Source organism: Eubalaena glacialis, chromosome 2 (genome assembly GCF_028564815.1).
Source record: "Eubalaena glacialis isolate mEubGla1 chromosome 2, mEubGla1.1.hap2.+ XY, whole genome shotgun sequence".
Lineage (NCBI taxonomy): Eukaryota > Metazoa > Chordata > Mammalia > Artiodactyla > Balaenidae > Eubalaena > Eubalaena glacialis.
The window spans coordinates 115731641-115753113 of record NC_083717.1 but is presented as its reverse complement, the minus strand read 5'-3'; the positions used below and the strand labels follow the sequence as shown (position 1 = coordinate 115753113).

At 35.4% G+C, this 21473-nt stretch overlaps 1 protein-coding gene across 4 annotated transcripts in view; it reads right to left on the bottom strand.

Annotated features, from left to right (window-relative positions):
- Positions 1-21473, bottom strand: part of AQR (aquarius intron-binding spliceosomal factor) — a 117962-nt gene that overhangs the window by 69473 nt on the left and 27016 nt on the right. For all 4 annotated transcript variants that reach the window (XM_061182278.1, XM_061182276.1, XM_061182279.1 and 1 more), the window contains 7 exons: positions 21246-21362; positions 19382-19495; positions 17789-17892; positions 12455-12557; positions 9768-9888; positions 6353-6494; positions 3271-3449 (listed from right to left, as the gene is read on the bottom strand). In XM_061182278.1, the coding sequence (XP_061038261.1) occupies positions 3271-3449; positions 6353-6494; positions 9768-9888; positions 12455-12557; positions 17789-17892; positions 19382-19495; positions 21246-21362 (880 nt within the window). The remainder of the gene's footprint in view (positions 1-3270; positions 3450-6352; positions 6495-9767; positions 9889-12454; positions 12558-17788; positions 17893-19381; positions 19496-21245; positions 21363-21473) is intronic.

Sequence of the window (21473 nt, the reverse complement as noted above, 5' to 3'; positions counted from 1 at the left end):
ACATTACTGAATAAGTCCTCCAGATCATGCTACAGCTCCAAAACTGGATGCTTGTCATCATTCTTATCTATAACATTCTTAATAAGTAACCAAAAATATGGTTGACATATAATCCATCTATAGCGTATTTAGCAGGTTTCTAACATCAGTTTAAATTATCCATCAGTGTCATTTCAACAACAGTCTAACTGTATTTCACCAGAAGAGGTCAAGTCTAGAATAATTCATCAAGGCACAAAAGCATTGTTTATAGATAGCATCTTGAGAAGACAGCTGAATATATATTGCTTCAGTTGGCAAATGCTGAAATTTTTATAAGCAAATGTCAAGAAATAGGAGACTTGTGCCAAAGTCTGTAGTTTCTCAGTCACTGGCTCAAATAATGGATTCAACTGGATTCCCAGCTCTATTAAAAATACACACTGGAAGACGAGGGACACAAAATTAGACCACACAGCATATAATGTTACACCACTTAATCTTCAATATTTTCCCCTGATTCATTTTTTTCTTTAGTTTTATTTATTTATTTATTTATTTTATTTTTGGCTGTGTTGGGTCTTTGTTGCTGCGTGCGGGCTTTCTCTAGTTGCAGTGAGCGGGGGCTACTCTTCGTTGCGGTATGCAGGTTTCTAATTGTGGTGGCCTCTCTTTGTTGCAGAGCACGGGCTCTAGGCACACGGGCTTCAGCAGTTGTGGCACGTGGGCTCAGCAGTTGTGGTTCACAGGCTCTAGAGCGCAGACTCAGTAGTTGTGGCGCACGGGCTTAGGTGCTCCACAGCATGTGGGATCTTCCCGGACCAGGGCTGGAACCCGTGTCCCCTGCATTGGCAGGCAGATTCTTAACCTCTGTGCCACCAGGGAAGTCCCCCGAGTCACTTCTGTTAGTCATTGTATAGTATAAATGCAAATTTAAACAGTCTGCTTACTCATAACCTTGGTAATAAGAGATAAAAAATCAAATCAGCCATGTGAGTGCTTTATCAAATCAGCCATGTGAGTGCTTTACTTATAGTATTAGCACCATTCTGGTTTGTTTCAATATGGAATAGGGTTTAAGTGTGCTAGAAATAGTAACTGATTCATAATTATGACTTGATTGTTTACTTCCCAACAAGTTCTATGCAAAGAAGCAGGAGAACAATGAAAACTAAGGGGAAATAATCTACTATGTGAGTTGTACCGCCTATATGACTTCTGATCTGCACAACTCATTAAAACTTCCCAGTCTCAGAGCCAAAGAAGTGGGCCTGAGAAGTAATTTAATCCCTACCAATGTTACCTTTTGGTATCACAGAGGGATGCTGTGGGACGTCTTACATCCACATTAAAAATCCTGTATTACAATAAGCTGAACTCTCCTTTCAACCATTTGCATTTACTCCTGGCTGTGCCTTCTAGGGCAGGATCCAACATTTCAGTTTCACTAATTCTGTTTCCTTAATTTTAAATGGGGTAATGGAGAAGATAAGGGCCTGAGCTTCATACCTTCTTGAAGGGACAACAATGTTTTACAGTATTTAGCTTAAATTCTTCAAAAATTTTCTGTTTTTACAGGACAGTGTTCCTTGCTATTTACAGAACCTCCCTCTCATTTTTTACTTGGTTGCTCTATCTGGAATCAATAAAGGGCCTGCATTTTGGCTCTGGCCTCCCAGGAAACACTCTTCTCCCCACCATGCCCCGGATGAATGGCTTGTCCTACAATACCCTACTGTTCCCTATCTTGCCCATCAAAATTTACCCATTCTATTTCTCATCTACCAGAGGCCTATGTTTAAAAAAACAAAAAAGACTATTTGATGGTCTTCTGATTATCAGTCTCCAAAGTAATGGAGGTAAGAGACTCGTAAGGGGTTTGGGGAAACAAATCCTTTTTTTTCCTTAGCACCATAATGCAGGCTTGTCATCTGTCATCTATACATTTCTACAAAGGGTCTTTTTTTTCCTTCAAGTTTTACTTCTAGCCATCATTGCTTCTAGGGGTGGCCAATAAGTTATTTCAGTTCATTACCCACTATGTAAAACGGTGTTTATTTTAATACCTCTTTAAGCTCCAAGGGGCAATAAATGTAAAACCTTCTTCAGCAACTGAATGACTTTCTCACAATTCAGCAATAATAAAGGTACATATTATTCTAGATGTGTAATACACCAGATCTGAACAATTTTGAAGGATACAAGAGCCACAAAAACAATCTGTCACAAACTATACCAACTATGGTGGCCATATGTTAAACATTTGGCCAGCTTTGTTGCTGGATTCCTTCAGAATTATTTGATAAATATATCATACAGTCCCTATGGTTATAAACAGCTATATCGAGAGCAATAATTTCTGAAAACTGATCCATTAAGGGACTATCCCTTTCCTTCTGGCATGCCAAGAAGGTAGAAGGAGATAAAACCTACCAGCTCCTGTTTCTCATAATGGGGTAGCAAGAGCTCTCATAGACAGCTGGGAGAAAAATACAAAAGTGCCAATTAAAAATCAGTTTACATGCCATTTCTGGCACAGGTGGTATTGATGTTTTAACTCCATTTGACTTAGTAACTTAGAGCATATCTGCTTCTAAATAAAATTGTGACATAGAACTCCCATCCCTAAAATCTTGCTTAGCAAAGAATAGGAAAAATAACTTCCCTGCAATTATTATTTATCCTTGAATACATTTGATTTCACTGATTTTTTTATCTGACTCCTTCTCTTTGGTACAAATAAACTGTTGCTTCTTTCTGAGTTGCTTTGAGTTTGTCTAATTTTGATTTTGCATCTGTATTTTCCACAAATTGTATGCATCCCTATTCACTTTACTTTGGCTGCTTTTATCTCTTAAAAATACCAATTTTCCTTACTTGCTTTGCATGTGTGCAAGTTATATGTGGGTTTCCCCCCTTTCTTTCGTGAACACAAATATTTTATTCTTTTTATAGTGATCCTATAAATTCATAAACATTATCTTCCTAAATTTTACGATTTAAAATGCTCTCCTCTCAGCTCTGCCGTCTGCAATTTTCAAAACACTGATATACGTGCTATTTCATGCTTTTTATTAGAGTATTAAGGTATGTAATTATTCTTGTATGATCTTTGGTATTTTTACTAGTAATAACTATAAATCGATTGCCATTATTTAAAACAAATTTTAAAGATAAAATTTAATAAATTCAAAAGGGCAATATGTGGTGCATGTGCCCTGCTAATGCTCTAAGCGAAAGTCTATAAATTGAAAAAGCAAATGGTGACCACTTCTTGAAAGGCAAAGTTACCTTCCCACTCATCTCTGATGTGGTCTCTGACGTTCAGATGGATGGTGACGTCTGCGCGAACCCGGGTTGGCCAGTTCTCGCCTATGCTGGGTTTGGCAACCTCCACCACGGTGAACGCCACGATGGGCTGGGCCATTCGCGCCCAGCCACCGAATACCACCCCGCCATACTCAGACTGCCTGGAAACCAGAAGCAGAAAACTGATTACCCAAGCAAAAATAACTTTTGCTCAACTTTGGACAAGTTAAACTAGTAACTAAGAATACATGGTTAGCTAGTATTTAAGCCCTAACATTAGTAACTCTTATTTCTAAACTCAAAGAAAACCCTAAGTCTCAATATTTAGGAAGTATATATGGTAGGATGAAACAGGCAAACATGGTCCAGAAAAGAAAGGGAAGTAGAGGAATGTCCCCCACATGCCCAGAAAAACATGTAACTCTATGTACATAAGAGCTGAGCCATTTTGTCAAAGAATGAAATAATCCAGCACATTGTTTTATTTTATATTCTTACCCTCTTCCCCTCTTCATCAGGATAGCCTCAACTGTTTACATTTTATCTTATGTATCATAAATACTTCTATAAGTTGCTTCAAAAATGTTTTAGAACAAGCTAGACTTTAAGAAATTAAAAACAAGCAAATGACAGTATCTATACAAATGCTTTCTTTAGGGCATAATATTTAAAACACTGAAAAGACACTGCTATGGATGGGAGTGTGGGGAATCATCAAGCTAGCTGTAATAACCAGAACCACTAACAAGCAAATATTCATTCTTTCTTCTTATATTGGTGCTTTAGCTTTTACATTAAATAGTGTATTTGGGAAATCTGTAATATAAAAACTGCAGCAACACTCCAAAATTGGAAAGTACTGCCAAAAATGACATGCTTACTAAGATAAAGAAAATCTATATCCTAAGTAAAGGCTTTTGTAAACAACAAAAAATTATAAAACTTCATAACGTCAAAGAGTGAAACTAATTAAAAATAAAAGTTCTGCAATCCAATGACTTGGTCAGTACTGAATCAATTTCTAAGAGGCATTACCTTGTGTCTAAAAGCTTTTGTAATAACTTTCTATCACCTCCCCCATTTTTCACAACTTTACTACAATATAGTTTATATACCATTAAATTCATTCACTGTAAATGTACAGTAACTTTTAGTAAATTTACAAAGTTGTGCATCCATCACCACAATCCAATTTTAGAACATCTTCATCATACTTTAAAAAGATCCCTCTTGTCTACTTGCAGTCAACCCTTCCTACTCCCAAGCAACCACTAATCTACTCTCCCCAATTCTCTCCTCCTTTATAAAATCTACTTGCAACATGAGGCATTAAAAGAGTATAGATTTCTGATCCTCATAAGCACATCCTCTTTTACACTGCTCAGTAGTTTCAGCAGCCTGAAAAATGATTAGAACTACGCAATAAGTAAAACTGCCTCTGCTACTTTTCCACCTTCAAGACATGAAACAGAAGGAAGCCTTACCCCTCTAGATCTCATTATTTTTTAACAGTTTCCAATAATAGGCAATTAGGAATGAAAATTTAGAAAAATTTATTACCAATAGTTATCTCCAAAAAGTAACATTTTCTTCCACTAGCAGAAAATAATGTAAATTAAAAAATATTATTTTATTAATAAACCGTAAGAACTCCAAGTATTACTGTTTTATTTGGCATTTAAGTAAAATATAAATGAATTCTACTTGATGAGCTGCTAGTTACTAAGTCTCTACTTTGCAAAATGACCAAAATTAGGTCCAGAATCTGAGCATATAAGTGCAAGGTAACCATAAATTGTAAGGGAGCTTTCTGATCAAGCACTCCCCTGGGGTCCAAACAATGGGCAATAATTTCAGCAAAGCTGTGGGCAGAAACGATCAGCCAGTGGGTATACAAATTGCACAGCGCTAGCCTGCCCACTGATTCAACTGATTATTAAGTCAAAAATACTTTGTTGTGTTTTAGACTCTCACCCAGAATAACTTTTCACATAATAATTAATTAAAAACTAGAACTGTGTATGAAATAAAATACGGAAGTGAAAAAAACATCATAATCACAGTGTCCATGCAGCTCTCTGTAATTAGTAAGGAGAGAAGCCTGGAAGATACCTGAATCAGTTCACACTCAAAATATGTTAAGCTTTTCACATAGAATGCAGTATAATTGTACATATGTATGCATGGTGTGACAAGAATGTAATGAAAATTCATTTTACAGAATTATTTTACCCATTTACAGTCAACTGTGATATATAACTTATCTCCAATGATTTCATACTTAGAATGAAATAGTGAATGAAGGGCATTTACCCAAAGTTAGTCATGTCTAAAAAGCAAAACGAACCTTCACAAATCTTATAATGCAGAGCTGCCTACAACAGAATGAAAGTCCTTTCTTAGCTAAAGGAGTTCCAGACAGAAGCTAGCAGGTGGAAAGTTGAGTTTAGGCAGAAAAGTTCTTCAAATAATGAAACCTACTGAACAGGCCCTAAAAGTGAATGCTGATGATTTAGTCTCTTCAAGGCAACCTATGGACGGAGGGCAGGGAAGATGTTCCAATGTTCCACTCTGTGCAGTGTTCAGCTATGCCCCTCATCTCCCGCCAGGTCCTTTAGAGAGGCTGACTGAGACTAGTGGTGACAGCCACAAGAGCGGCTGGGGTACCAGAATACCCCTTTACCATAAGCTTCTCCCAGGATTTAAACTGCCCTGCCTAGTACAGGCCTGCTGGCCAGCCCATACCCTTCCCTCTTTACCCTTTTACTAATGCCCAACCTCCTCCCCCCTACATTTCTCCCTCCCACCCCACTTCCCAGAACAATGACCTCTCTTCCCTTACCCTCAGCCCCACTTCCAATGACCCAGATACATATTTTCTATTTTAGCACTTTGGATATATCTAATTCACATTCAAGAACTTCTCAAAGAGTAAGTATCTCATATTTTAAAGGGCATCTTCACGACAGATATATTATTTCTAATTATACGTGTGAGGTTTCTGACAGAAGTATGTCAGTCACTGTTTGCGTCTCTTCATTGCAAGTGGAACTAATTTACTAACCATGGCTTCATTCTGCTGACACTATCCTCGATGTCCTGCCTAATTTCATAAGTTGATTCTAAGCGGAAGAGATTAAAGTTCCTTAGGAGGTAATCATGAAGAGTCAAAAACTGCAAATTCAACTTGGGAAGAGCAAGACAACCTGAAAAGAAAAATAACATCCAGATTTGAATTATTTTTTTTAATTAGACATCTGCTTTATGTATTAAAAAAAGGCAGCACAAATTTATTAAGGATCTAGTTTAATGGTGTCTAAAATACAGCATATTTGATAAGGTCGTATTCTTATTTCCACACAGAAACTGAAACCAAGTTAACAAATGCCATCTATTAAGACTGGGAATAAAGGATGAATTTCATTAATACATGTAATCTGCACATCAATGACTCATATGCAAACAGTGCTTCTAAAAAGTATTTAAAGATACTTAAAACTAACACAAGTAGTTTAAAAATTCTTTCTTTACCACCTAATTTGTATTTGGCAAATCTCAAAGTAAATAATGCTACCATAAACATAGCCCATGACCAAATTTACGAAGAAAACTGAATTAGGATATTACCTTACACAACTCTATCTTCAGTGATCACTACTGTGCTCTGAACCTTTGCTAGACTTTAAGGATAAGGCATTGATTGTATGTTATTCCTGGAGTTATTTCCCTTCTCTGACAACATTAATGAACCATATTCTTTCCATTACCTTCACCTAACACTATTTCCCTGGAATAATAAGTAACCAAGCACTCAGCACCAATATCAAAAAGGTCAAAAAAGAAGAACCCCAGGGACTTCCCTGGTGGTCCAGTGGTTAAGTCTTTACCTTCCAGTGCAAGGGGTGTGGGTTTGATACCTGATCGGGGAGCTAAGATCCCACATGCCTTGCAGCCAAAGAACCAAAACATAAAACAAAAGCAATATTGTAACAAATTCAATAAAGACTTTAAAAATGGTCCACATCAAAAAAATCTTAAAAAAAAAGAACCCCCAAACACATTTTACTAGCAAATCATATTATTTTTATCATCCCTATCCATACTTACCAAAGAAACAATGCACCTAAAAGCAAGAAACATCAATGTACAAAAATTTCACATCATTTGTTAGTAAACTCTGACTTATAATCTAATTCAATTTCTTTCAAGCCAGAAGCTGAAAGCATCTCTTTTGATAGCATACTTATATTAAAAAAAAAAAAAATTAATATCTCACTATTTTGTAACCCTCCCTGAATTAACAAATCTAGGTATTAAACAGCAATATCACAAAAAGAGAGACAACCAGACATCATGTGCCTCCTGATGAAAGGATACAACACCAACAAGGATCTTGCCAAAGAGAGAACACCTCCGCCTGATCAAGCCAATTTGTAGAAAAAATAAAGAGCAGAGGGACATGTTGAACTGTACTGTGAGTAGTCAATTAGAAGAATCTAGACTGTGGAAAACTATACAGATCAAACAACTCAGGGTCTTCAACAGAAAGAAAAGAAAGGGATACAGTGGGTACCTGTAAAATAAAAGGCATCTTAAAATGTACAGGACTGACTATGGTGTCTAGGGATGCACAACTGGGTGACAAAACTATGAAGAAATAGTGAGACAGTGATTGCTATAAAAGTCAAGAAATGGTTACTTTCCAGTGGAGGAAGAAAGCAGTAAGTAGGAAGGGGTACATAGGAGGATTCTGGGATAGCTGACAAGGTGATTATAAGGGTTTTAGGGTATTTCCCTTAAGATAATTAGTAAAGCTCTATCTTTATTTTGTGTGGGTTTTCTATATTTGTGTTTATTTTACAATAAAAAGGTTTTAAAAAGGCAACACTTTACAAAGACTTTCTTTACAATTCTTATACTATATTTTTAAAATATCTGTCCCAATTTCACACTTATTTTCTCTCCTTGGGAGCTGGAAGCAGCTTACATAATTGTGCTGGATTAGCTCTGATCTTTGCCTATCTCACAGCATTGAATACCGGGCCCCACAAGCACAGTTTCACCCATGGTCAGTGAAGAACCATGGCAAGACAAGATGCAAAGACAAATTTTGAGAAGTCATTCTTTTCACTTAACTTCATTAATCATAGGAGCGAAAGAAAAGCAACACTTTATACTAAGCAAAATATGTTTTAAACTCAGACCAACATCACTGAATAGTACCAAAAGCTAGATATAAGACTGTTTACATTTTCAAGGACACAAACTTTTCATTAAAAAGACAAAATATTCTTGGGCTTCCCTGGTGGCGCAGTGGTTGAGAATCTGCCTGCCAATGCAGGGGACACGGGTTCGAGCCCTGGTCTGGGAAGATCCCACGTGCTGCGGAGCAACTGGGCCCATGAGCCACAATTACTGAGCCTGTGCATCTGGAGCCTGTGCTCCGCAACAAGAGAGGCCGCGATAGTGAGAGACCCGCGCACCGCGATGAAGAGTGGCCCCCACTTGCCGCAACTAGAGAAAGCCCTCGCACAGAAACGAAGACCCAACACAGCGATAAATAAATAAATAAATAAATAAAATTTAAAAAATATTCTTAAGTGATATTCATACATATATGGTCACCAATGCTTTTAGTATGAACAAATTAGAAAAGTGAGAAAACAATGCATTAATCACTGTCAGAATATAAAAAGATATGAAGATTGATTATTCTGAAATCTAGTACAATTTTAGTGTACTGGGTTTATTGGAATTATGGCTCCAGGATATGACTCTGAAGAAACAATTTTCTTTTAAATAAATATACCAATACCTATATTGGCGATCTCTTTAAAATAGCCACATCTCTACTAATCATGACACTGTTGTTCAAAAAACTTCCAGGAATTTATTTTTGAAATATGCCTTCAAAATGTGTCAGAATGCACTTTGGCATATACTCAATTGTGGCAAATTCTCATCATTAGAGGATGAGCATTTAGAAACAAATCTGTTGAAAGAGGTAGATGAACATACTAGGCAATACTACTCTGGATCAAAACTAAGGGTTTATCTTAACTAATGACAATGTCTTTCTTTTGGAGGTCATTAGCTGGCTCTACAAGGAATTCAAAAGAGCCTCTAGAAAAGGCTTTGAAAAATAAAACACTACCAAACAAAGCCTGTTACAGTGACATAATGAAAGCTACACTTCTTGTATTATTAGGTCTCCTGAAAACACAGCTTTACGGGCACATTTTATACAGGATGATACACACACACACAAACACATATTCATTAGGCAATGCTTAAATTTAATAAAAATCCTTAATGCTAAGCATTCAAACACTGAATAGTTTCTAGCTTCTAAAGTCGAACTTGAGGGTACCAGAAAATTACCCTAATGTATATAGCAGATAGGAGTATGTTCAGTTATATATGATGAATTCTAAACTAAGTTTCATGTTACATCTGAATACTGTACTTCGTTACCATACCTTCCCCAGAGTAGTACTCAGTTGGGACAATATTTTCATCCCATATGATTTTCTCGGTTGGATACAAAGGCATCTGGTTCAACTGCTGAATCTGAGAAATTCGGCGCTCATGACGTGATACCTAAAGGAAACAGGTTTAGAAAGAAAGTTAGAAGTATCTTTTTTCAATCAAAATAATTTATGGAGAAATTCAACACAAAGTATGGAATGAGAAGTTTCATGTCTTTGAGTTATTGTACCACTTAAGAAGAGATTTTTTTTTTCCCTTTTTTCATGTTCTCCACAAATCAAAGAAGAAAGAGGTACTGATTGTGATGGACTTTGGAATCAGACAGATCTGAGTTCAACTCCTAGCACCTCTACTTATGGGCTACGTGAAAGCTGGGCAAGTTACTTCAACCTCCCTGATTTTAGTTTCCTTTTCAGTAAAGCAGATTAAAATGCCACTCCCTTCTTAGGTTTCTTATGAAAATGAAGTGGAATATTGTAAAATAATGTCAAAGTGTCTGGCACATGCCAAGACCTTAAAACCCACAGCAACACAGCATTCACCAATGTAAGAAAAAAAATGGGAGCCCTAAGTCCTAGGTTACAGTTTTCATTCTTATACTAACTAGCTAAATAATCTGGATAAGTTTATTAATAACTTGGCCTCAGTCTTCTTTGTAAAATGAGAGAGTTGTACTTGATGTTCTCTATGTACCCCTCCATTGTTAATACTACAGTGATCTATCTCATATACAGAAATAAGTTTGTTACCTAATTAAGAGATGCTAAAATAATGATATATTTGAAAAATGTGTCACATTCTTTTCAGTAGAGATAGCATTGTTTTAGGAAAGAAGACAGTGTGATATCATCTAAACAATATGCATAGTTGAATTTTTTAATCATATTTGGTTGGATATTAGAAGAATCCAAAGCCTGAAAAAATCCTTTAAGAGGGGGAGGAAATGAAAGATAATGCTGTAGTACTATAAATTTTTAAAACTGCTTTCTTTTCACATAACTATTTAAATTTTAAGGATGAAATCTTAGCTATAAGACCCTAAAAAGCATAGATAGGATCAACTTTATACTCAAACCTATTTTCCATTAGAAAGGTTCCTGGAAAAGTCCTCATTTCTTTCTATAGTAAGGATTTATCATTAATCTCCGAAACCTGCCTTACCAGGGAAGATTTTACATTATCAGAAAACAGGACAAGGAATTTTTAGAAAGCACTTGTAGTCAGAGACAACAAAAAGTGATTTGTAAGAAGGAAGGGAAAGATAGTGATCCAAGACATACATTTCATGCAAGTAAATATATCGATAAAAAAGTATTTTCTATACCTGAGTTAATTTAAAACACTTCCCAAGGATTTCTCTCCAAATGGCACTTAAACACCTGTCATCAGGCTTAAAACACCTGCTACAAATAGTTTCCTGTTACTACCCAAAAATAAGCATATTATCTTCCTCTCTACAGTAAGGAACTGTATTTTATACCCTGTATTAGAAGTATTAGCTTGAAATATGTTACAAAAACATGTGCCCGTTATTGTTCCATATGTGTAAAAAAATGTATTTACAAATCCATGCAGTGTACATTTGTATAGGTATAAAAAATGTCTGAAACATATAAAAGACAACTCAACCTTATAGCAGTCAGCAAACAAAAAATTAAAACAAGTTTTTTTTGTTAACCCATGAGACTGGCAAAACTGAGGCAACTCATAGCGTCCAATGCCGATAAAAGCTTAAGGAGACCTACTTTAATACACTGTTGATGGGAACATACAGCTTTTGGAGGACAGTTTGGCTGCATCTTTTATCTTTTAAATAAGCACATCAAATAATTTCACTTCTGGGTACCTCTCCTAAATGTCCACATATGGGCACAAAGAGGCATGTATTAGGACTGCATCATTATTTGTACTAGTGAGCATGCAAACAACCCAGATATTCATAGTGGCGTATGGTTAAATACTCATCCACTTTATGAAATATCTCACGGAAGTTTAAAAAATAAAGTATATCCCTTCCTCTCAGTTTTGCTATGAACCTGAAACTGTACTAAAAAAAATAAAACCTCACACAAAAAAGTATTAGTTTAAGAGTTGATGCTCAAACTAATACTCATTTCCCAAAATGATTGAGAAATCCCTTAGAATTCTTAAACCACTAAGTCGGTAATAACTTTTTCTATTTTTAAACATTCCTGAGCTCTCTAGTGATAAAGGTATGGCTTAATATTCAAGGTACTATATTTAAATAATAACTTAAAAATAAACAGATAAATAGATACAAATATACACGTATTATCTGTGTGTGTGTGTGTGTGTGTGTGTGTGTGTGTGTGTGTGTAGGTATAACTGTGATCTCTTAAAGGCAGAAACAGTGTCGGCCATCTCTGTATTCCCAGTGCTTGAATCCAGTGCCTGACACAGATGTTGCTCGTAAATATTTGCATGGAATAAATCCATGCTATAAAGCAGTTTTAAGAGGCAAGAGACTTGAAAAAAGAAATCTAAGAGACGAAAAAGAAATCTGACAAAATCAAATGATGATATAGTTCCCAAACAAGTAGGCATTACCTACCAATATTTTAGCCCAGAAAAAAATCTGTACCAACTTACATCTTTAAGAATGATTCAAAAAAGTAGGGAAAACCACATTCAAAATTCAAAGAACATTAATATTTACCAACAATTCTAGAAGAAATTCTTTATCAAAAGTTGTGTCTTCACCTTTAGGAAGAGTTGGTAACAAGCAGAGGTATGATGCCACCTGGTGGAGTGTATTTGAACTGCAAAATAAAGAATATTCAGATCAGAATATTTTATTACAACGTAATTCATTTTTGAAACATAATTTTACAGATGGCTTAAAAATTTTTACATAGAAAATATAATCCTATGACACAAGCAACAAATATATGAAATCAGCAAAGAGTTAAACCCCTAATACAGAATTCTCAAAGTGTCTTCTGCAAACCTCTCATGGTCCCCGAGACTGTTTCAGGGAAGCTACAAGGACAATACTTTTTCATATTAATACCAAGACATTATTAAGTTTTTTTCTCACTGTCTTTACATATACAGTGACAGTGCGATAATGGGTAAAACTGGTGGTATGGATCAAGGCAGTGGCACCAACCAGTACGGTAAGTGGCCACAGCATTCCTCACTGTGACACACAGTTATTAAAACAAACAAAAAAACCCCACCAGTTTTGTTTAAAAATGTCCTTGATGAAACAGTAAAAAATTATTAAGGTTATTAAATTTGGACTTGAGTATCTGTTTTTTAAAACATCTGTGTGACAGAGTGGGAAGTACACATTTTGCACACAATTTTTACTTGTGTAAAAAGAATGTTTGTCAGAACGACTGACAAACTACAGTTATTCAGACTTGAATAATAGCAAAAAATCTGAACAAAATAAACCTAACTTCAAGGAAAATAACTGACAGTATATGTTGCCAAAGATAAAATTTGAATTTCAGAGTGAAAAACCGAAATTTTGAAAAACTTGCATTTGCCACTACTTACCTGACAGCTTTCAACCACTCAAATAGTTTCATTACCCCCCAAAGCCCCTCAAACTCTCTATCCCTGTCCCTGGTAACCACTAATGTGTCTTCAATCTCTATAAATTTGCTTTTTCCAGAAGGTCAAATAAATGGAATCATACATTATGTAGCCTTTTGACGCTGGCTGCTTTCACTCAGCATAATACATTTGAGATTCACCCACACTGTTGTGTGCATCTGTAGTTGGTTCCTTTTTATTGCTGAGTAATATTCCATTATATGGATATTTCACAATGTGTTTAGTTACTCACCAGCTGAAGCATATTTATATATTCCAGTTTTTGACAACTATAAATAAAGCCACTACATATATTTCTGTACAGATTTTTCTGCGAATGTTAAGTTTTCATTTCTCTTGGGTATGTCTGTGAGAACATACATCCAGTGTGAGAACACTAGATCGCACAGTAAGCGCATGTTTGTGCAAGAAACTATCAAATCTTTCCAAGGTGGCACTACCATTTTGAATTCTCATCAGCAATGTATGAGAATTCCAGTTGCTCCACATCCCGGTCAAGAGTTAATATACTGTTGTTTTTATAAACAATTCTAATAGGTACATAATGATATCTCACTATGATTTAAATTTGCTTTTCCTAATGACTAATGATGTTAGGCATCTTTCTATAGGCTTATTGAAATCTATATATCTTCTTTGGTGAAGTATCTGTTCAAATCTATAGCCATTTTTTTATTAAGTTGTTTTCTTATAATTGAGTTCTGAGACTTCCAGATACCAGTCCATCATCAGATATGTATTTAGACAATATTTTCTCCCAGTTTGGGGCTTGTCTTTCATTCTCTTAACAATGTCTTTCAAATAGAAATTTTTAATTTTGATGAAGTCCAATTTATCAGTTGTTTCCTTTAAAGACTGTGCCCTGGTGTCTACAGAAATCTTTGCACAAAGCACAATCACAAAGATTTTCTCCTATATTTCCTAAGTTTTCATTTTGATATTTAGGTCTATGATTCATTTTGAGTTAATTTTTGTATAAGATGTGAGGAATGGGTCAAGCTTCCTACTTTGCATATGGCTGTCCAATTGTTCCGGTACCACTGCTGAAATTATCTCTTTTCCACTGAGTTGCCTTGGCACCTTAGTCAAAACCCAACTAACCATATGTATATGTGTGGTCTATTTCTGAACTCGACCCTGTTCCAGTGATCTATAATGTCTACCCTGTTTTCAATACCACAATGTCTCGATGACTTTAACTTTATATAGTAAGTCTTGAAATTAGGTAGTGGAAATCCTCCAATTTTGTTCTTTTTCAAAATGGTTTTGACTATTCTAGTTCCTTTGCCTTTCCATATGAGTTTTAGAATAAGCTCGTCAGTTTCTATAAAATATCCTGCTGGGACTCTGACTGGAACTGAATTATATCTATAGATCAATTTGGGCAGAATCCACACCTTAACTGAGTCCTCTCATCCATGAACAAGGTGTACCTCTCCATTTTTAAAATCAATTCACTTTAATTGCACATACTTCCTTAACATGGTTTCAGATACCACAATGAAACTAACTTTCAAGAAATCTACCAACTGTCAAGTTTTGATATGTATCAAAGAATAATATTCTTAATTACTTGAAAAAGCTTTTAAAATAAACTTCCCTCTGTGTAAGAGTGGATTTTCTTCATTTACTTCAGGCAAAATAACATCTTACAACAAACTGAAACCAACAGTAGATCTGCAAATCCAACTGTCTTTCATTAAGCCAGACATTAAAAAGATTTGCAAAACTGTAAAACAATGCTACTCTTCTCACTATGTATCTATTTTCATTTTGGAGTATATATATTTCATTAACAATATGTATGAAATATACAATGGATTTTACTTGATTTTTAAAATAAATTAAATATTTAAAATTCCTCTACTTTTAATTTCTAATGTAGTAAATATAATGGCTATAATCCACATTAAAAAAGTTCTCTGTGATCCTCAATGATTTGTAAGAGTATAAAGGAGCTCTATGGACAAAAATAAATTCCCTGGACAGACTATACAGCTATTAAATTAAATGTAAGAAAAAAATCTACAGAAGTGTTTTAAAAATATAATATTTTTGTAATCTTTTGGTAAAGAAGGCCTTCTAAATAAAACATTTGTTATTGTTATTAAAAAGAAGATTGAAAGATGTGATTAAAAATTTAAAACATCTGTAATAACAAAATATACCATAAACAAAGTTTAAAAGAGAGAAACTGAGACAAAATAATTGCAACAGAACTAGATAAAATATTAATATCCAGAATAAAGGTTCCTTATTTAAAAAAATCAATAAAATGACAAACAATGGAATACAAAATAGCAAAGGATGACAACCAGAAAGTAACATATAATTACAGAATGCAAGTAAAACAATGAGAATTTTTTTGTCCTTGGATTGGCAAAAATGAAAAACGAATTTACCTAGTGTTGGAAGGGAGAGAAATAAATCCTCATACACTATTGATGTAAGTGTATAATTGGCATTTTTTGGGAAGATAATTTAGCAATACGTAACAAAATTTAAACACATAACCCCTTTGAATCAGCCATTCTGCTTCTGGGAATCAGTACTAAAATTTTTAAAATAGAAGTAAAAAGAATGTTCATTGCCTAATTGTTTGTTATAGTCAAAAATTTAAAAATTAAAGATCCGTCAACAGGCGAGTGATTAAAAAATAGTATGGTAGACCTGTTCAACAGAACTCAATGCCGTTATTTAAAAGAAGGAAGTAGACCTGTGTATTATTTATTATAAGTTATTACATATCCTCATATGAAAATGAATGACCAAACCAATCTCAGTTCGTTTCAGTTTAAATAGCCAATTAACTACACATAAATTCTCCCCAGAGTTAAGGAAAATGAGGAGATAACAGAGCACAGTCGTCAAAAGTTAGGGCTCAGAATAAAAAAGAATGAAATCTTGCCATTTGCAACAACATGGATGGACCCAAAGGCCATTATGCTAAGTGAAATAAGTCAGAAAGAGAAAGACAAATACTGTATGGGTCACTTATATGTGGAATTTAATGAGTCACTTATATGTGGAATTTTAAAACAAACCCCGCCCCCCCCACCACCAAAAAACCAAGCTTACAGAAACAGGGAACAGATTGGTGGTTGCCCGAGGCAAAGGTGGGTGAAATGGTAAAGGAGATCAAAATGTACAAACTTCCAGTTATAAAATAAGTAAGTCATGGGTATGTAATTGTACAGCATGGTGACTATAATTAGTAACAGTGTATTGCATATTTGCAAGTTGCAAAGAAAGTAGATCTTAGACGTTCTCACCACAAGACCAAAAAAGTTCTATATATATGGAGATAAATGCTACCTAGACTCGTGGTGATCAATTTCACAATAAATACAAATATTAAATCATTGTGTTATACACCTGAAACTAATATAATGTTTTATGTCAATTATACCTCAAAAAAAAAATAATTAGGGCTCAGAAGTCAGACTACCTAGGTTCAAATCCTATCTTTGGGGCTTCCCTGTTGGCGCAGTGCTTAAGAACCCACCTGCCAATGCAGGGGACACGGGTTCCAGCCCTGGTCCGGGAAGATCCCACATGCCGCAGAGCAACTAAGCCCGGGCACCACAAATACTGAGCCTGCGCTCTAGAGCCCGTGAGCCACAACTACTGAGCCCGTGTGGCACAACTACTGAAGGCCGTGTGCCTAGAGCCCGTGCTCCGCGACGAGAAGCCACCGCAATGAGAAGCCTGTGCACTGCAATGAAGAGTAGCCCTCACTCGCCGCAACTAGAGAAAGCCCGCGTGCAGCAACGAAGCCCCAACGAAGCCAAAGATAAAATAAAATAAATAAATAAATTTATATATTAAAAAAAAATCCTATCTTTGCCACTTACTTGCTGTGTGACTTAGGCAAAGTACTCAACTCTTCTGTGCCTCAGCTACCTTATATGTAAAATGGTACCTACTCTTCTCACATGAATATTTTCAGGATTTAATTATTTACATACTAGTAGAGTACCTATCACAAAGTAAATAAATGTATGCTATTATTGCTATTTTCAAAAAAGTATACTCACAGAGATGCCAGAGAACATTACAATTTAATAAATTTTAAACATGCAAAAATTTTCTTATGCCTAACCTCTAATATCACATAGGATGAATATTTACTGGTTTCTGTTGTATGTTGTTTACGACTGATGGGATACCAGCTTATATTCTACTCTAAAAAAATTTAAGATCTAGGAAAAATATATAAGTTACAAAAAATAAAAATTTTACCAAAATAAAGAGAAGTTGTATAATTATATTTAAGTGACTCAAAGATAACAAATGCTAGAGAGAAGCACTAGTTCTAGTTGTCAATAAACAGTAGTGCAACAAGTAACATCACCTAAAGTAGTGCAAAAATAACTAAAACCAAAAAAGAAAATTAAAATTCAGTTGTCCTTTCAGATTGCCTTACCTAAGAGGTCCAAAAAACTTGATCAAGGATTCCCGAGTATCTACTTCTGCAACATTTGAGAGGGCAAAATCATAGAGTTCAGGGAAATGTGCAAAAGCAGCTCTCTAGAAAAGAACAGAATTAATTAATTAATGCCTACATATTAATATAATAAATTACAACTTATATACTGCATAATGGAAAAAAATTTTTTTTTAATTAATGCAATTCTCTTTCTTATATGCTTCTCATATGTGACCTCTGCCTTATTCAAAAGCATTAGATACAATGGGAAAAAAACCCAGAATTGTTCTGGCCAGAGAGTACAAAGAATCAATGTTCAGTTTTTGATTTCTAAAACTGTATTTTGAATATACAAGAAAATAGCCAGGAAGGCCAGCTTCACTGACAGGAGAAGAGAAAGAACAAAACAAAACACTTTATGATCAAGAATTGGCCTAACAAAACTATAAGAAAGTCTCAAGGGCAACTCCCAATGAAGAGGTATCTCAAGGGAGAGGCCTACAGCATAGTGTGCTTGTGCCCTGCTTTACTTTGGAACTCTGGAAAGAGAGAACCTCACAGGGTAACACCTCCAACCAACGTGGGGTAAGCTGCAAGAAAACAGAAAGCAGCATTATGCTGATTTGATTAAGTGTGTGTGAAATAACATTCTTAGTCCTCCACAATGCTCATGTGGCACAGGGAAGATCCACAAGTTTTCATGTGCTCTGTAGTGGATGACACAGAAGGTTGCCAAGGTTATCGATGAGCCTGCCATGAAACAACTACAGGCAATGGCAAAATGACCCTGAAACCAAGCCTGAAAGTGAGCTGCCTGAGCTAGGAAACGAAGGCGAGTCCGCTCCCAGGGGGACTCCAGCACCATCAAGAACAAGGGCTGGGGCCTTGTCAGTAGGTTGACAACACAGCTCCGAGGCAGCAGTCACTGTGCCTTGCTGGTGGCCAAGAGAACAGCCACACACCACACCCGCTGTGGTCACTTCAAGGGCAGAGGCAGGACAAAAACACTAATGTTCTGAGAAAAGCAGGAAAAGATGTCTGAGCTGATTTATGAAAGACAATTTGAACTTCAGTTTGGCTGAGTCTTTACCCAAAAAAAGACTCTTTAAAATGTAAAGAACTGAATTACTTTAAATTGAGAAATAAAAGCTGCCACCAGACAAAACTGAGTTCAAGAGCAAAATGAGCTCAGTAATAGAAACAAAGGTACTTTTGGGGCATATCTGAGCTGCATTGGTAAATTTCAGTCCCATTACATGTGTCTATCTTTAAAATGTACAAAGCACTTACACGTACTTTGTCAAGTTGAAATACTCTTTCATAAAATAAAACTGATACTTAAACACACTAAACTGGCCCAGTAACTAATATTTTTTGAGTGTCAAATATCAATATACTGATTCTCAAGATTAAGAACTATAAAAGAAAGCATTCTTTTTCATGAATCCATCAGAATTAGCAATATTTTAAAAATTCAAGATGAACACACTATTAAATTAGTATCTTTCCTATTTGTACTATATAAAACCTAAATTATTTATGACTCAACTTCATGCAGCAGACGCAAAGGCTATAATGCATTTCAATTACCTGTAGAGAAGTAATTCTATCATAGTGAATCGTAGTCATCTCATTCTCTGTCAGAGCATTTCCAGTCTGATCATTAATCTCAAAACCAGTATAGAACTTAAGCATGTCCAAAAGCTGAAAGGATACATTTAAATTAATAAACTGTGTAAACATGAGAACAAGAAAGTAAAAACAGACAGTATTAAAAATAATAAACAAGTCCACATACCTTCTTAGAGGTACTGAAAAGCTTTGGAATGTAAACATTGCAACAAACATTTCAGCACATATACAAACGTGTTTTATTTATGTGAGCATAAAGTATATGCCTTGTGAACAAACTGTTAAGTCTATTTCATACACATGGTCTACTTCTACAGGAAAGAACTTCAACTGCAATCCCAATACTAAAGAGACATTAAGGAACTAATCAAAGGAAGTCAATCATTTTAATGGAAAAAAAAATCTATCTACATAGAACTATACCATTAGAGGGAACTCCTAAGGTCTTATGCCATTTAAAATTTTCTGACAAGGGTTTTGCAATTCACAATTAGAGATACTCTTCTCTATGCTTCTATTAGAAAAAAAAGCAAGGTGGGAAAAGCTAAGTTATTCATTCCTCTCTTCGGTCTCCATGGCCATCAAGCTTTCTTTGGCTTAGTTCCTGGTGCTTTAAGAAGGCCTGCTTTCCCCCTGTGCTGGCAGTATCAACAGAATCAACAGAATCTGGGGCTCCATTCGCCCCAAATTTTTATTATTCTTAATTCTAATCTATGGCAGATCAGATATTAGGATTTTTTAAATTAATTTTTATTGGTGTATAGTTGATTTACAATGTTGTGCTAGTTTCTGCTGTACAGCAAAGTGAATCAGTTATACATATACATATACTCACTCTTTTTAGATTCTTTTTCCATACAGGTCATTACAGAGTATTGAGTAGAGTTCTCTGTGCTATATAGCAGGTTCTTATTAGTTATCTATTTTATATATAGTAGTGTCTATATGTCAGTCCCAATCTCCCAATTTATCCCTCCCCCCCCAGATATTAGGATTTTAATGTATTTTAATACATGCAACAAATCACTGGGTAAAATTTAATAAGAGAATAGGAAAAAAAGGAATGCTCACAGATACAAGATAAAAAAATTCTTAGGACAGTGTGCAAATACACACACGAAAATTTTATCTCCAGCTGTGATCTCACTGAAAGGCGAGTGTTAGAAGTTTGTTAGAAGACTTTTCTTCTGGATGACATTACAGGAAATGGGAAACCTTAACAGTGTGTCTTCCTACTCAAGGCAGTAAACAAAGTTCACTTGCCTTCCAACTCAAGGCAGCAGTCTAAGTGTATATGTACTTCCACACTATCAACTGCCTCTGTCACCATCATCTTAGGCAAAGAGAGCCATGATATTAGGGCGTAGTTCACTCGAAATTAATGCTTATCATCTATTATAGTCCACAGTGGTTACTGACATAGAATCAAAATATATATGAGTATGTGGGATTACATCACACATAATTTAGTCCAATAATAAAAGCACATATGATTAACAAAACGTTTATTTGAATTACCTATTCCCCTCAAATTTAATAATGCTTGTTTTACTGTTTACATTAATAAAATGAATATTCAGAAAAGAAAAAAAGGTTATAATATAAAATTAGTATAGGCCACCTATACAAGAAGGCATCCATTTTGTATATTAAGACTTGGTTTTACTTTAAAATGACTCATTAGGAATTTATATCATTCAATTCAATATTTAGCAAAATATACGTTGCACCATGCCCCAGTACTCCCAGGTGCATGGCAAAGAAAGAAAAGATTGACTTAGAAATGAAAACAACAAGTATGTTCAGATCCACCAGTGCTCACCTGGGAAAAAAGATGGCCATCCTCTTCTCTACGAACAAGATTGGAAAGGTAACAGTGAACCAAAAGGTGGGAGTCATCCAGGATGGTATTAAACCAGCGTCTTGTGGGGAGTAGGGCCTAGAGAAAATAATCACCACAGCAATAAGTCTGCATGCTCTCCCAGCTACAGGTGAAGTCTACTGATACATAGCGCAGAAGTGTTAGTCACATACAAAGTACCCTCAGCCC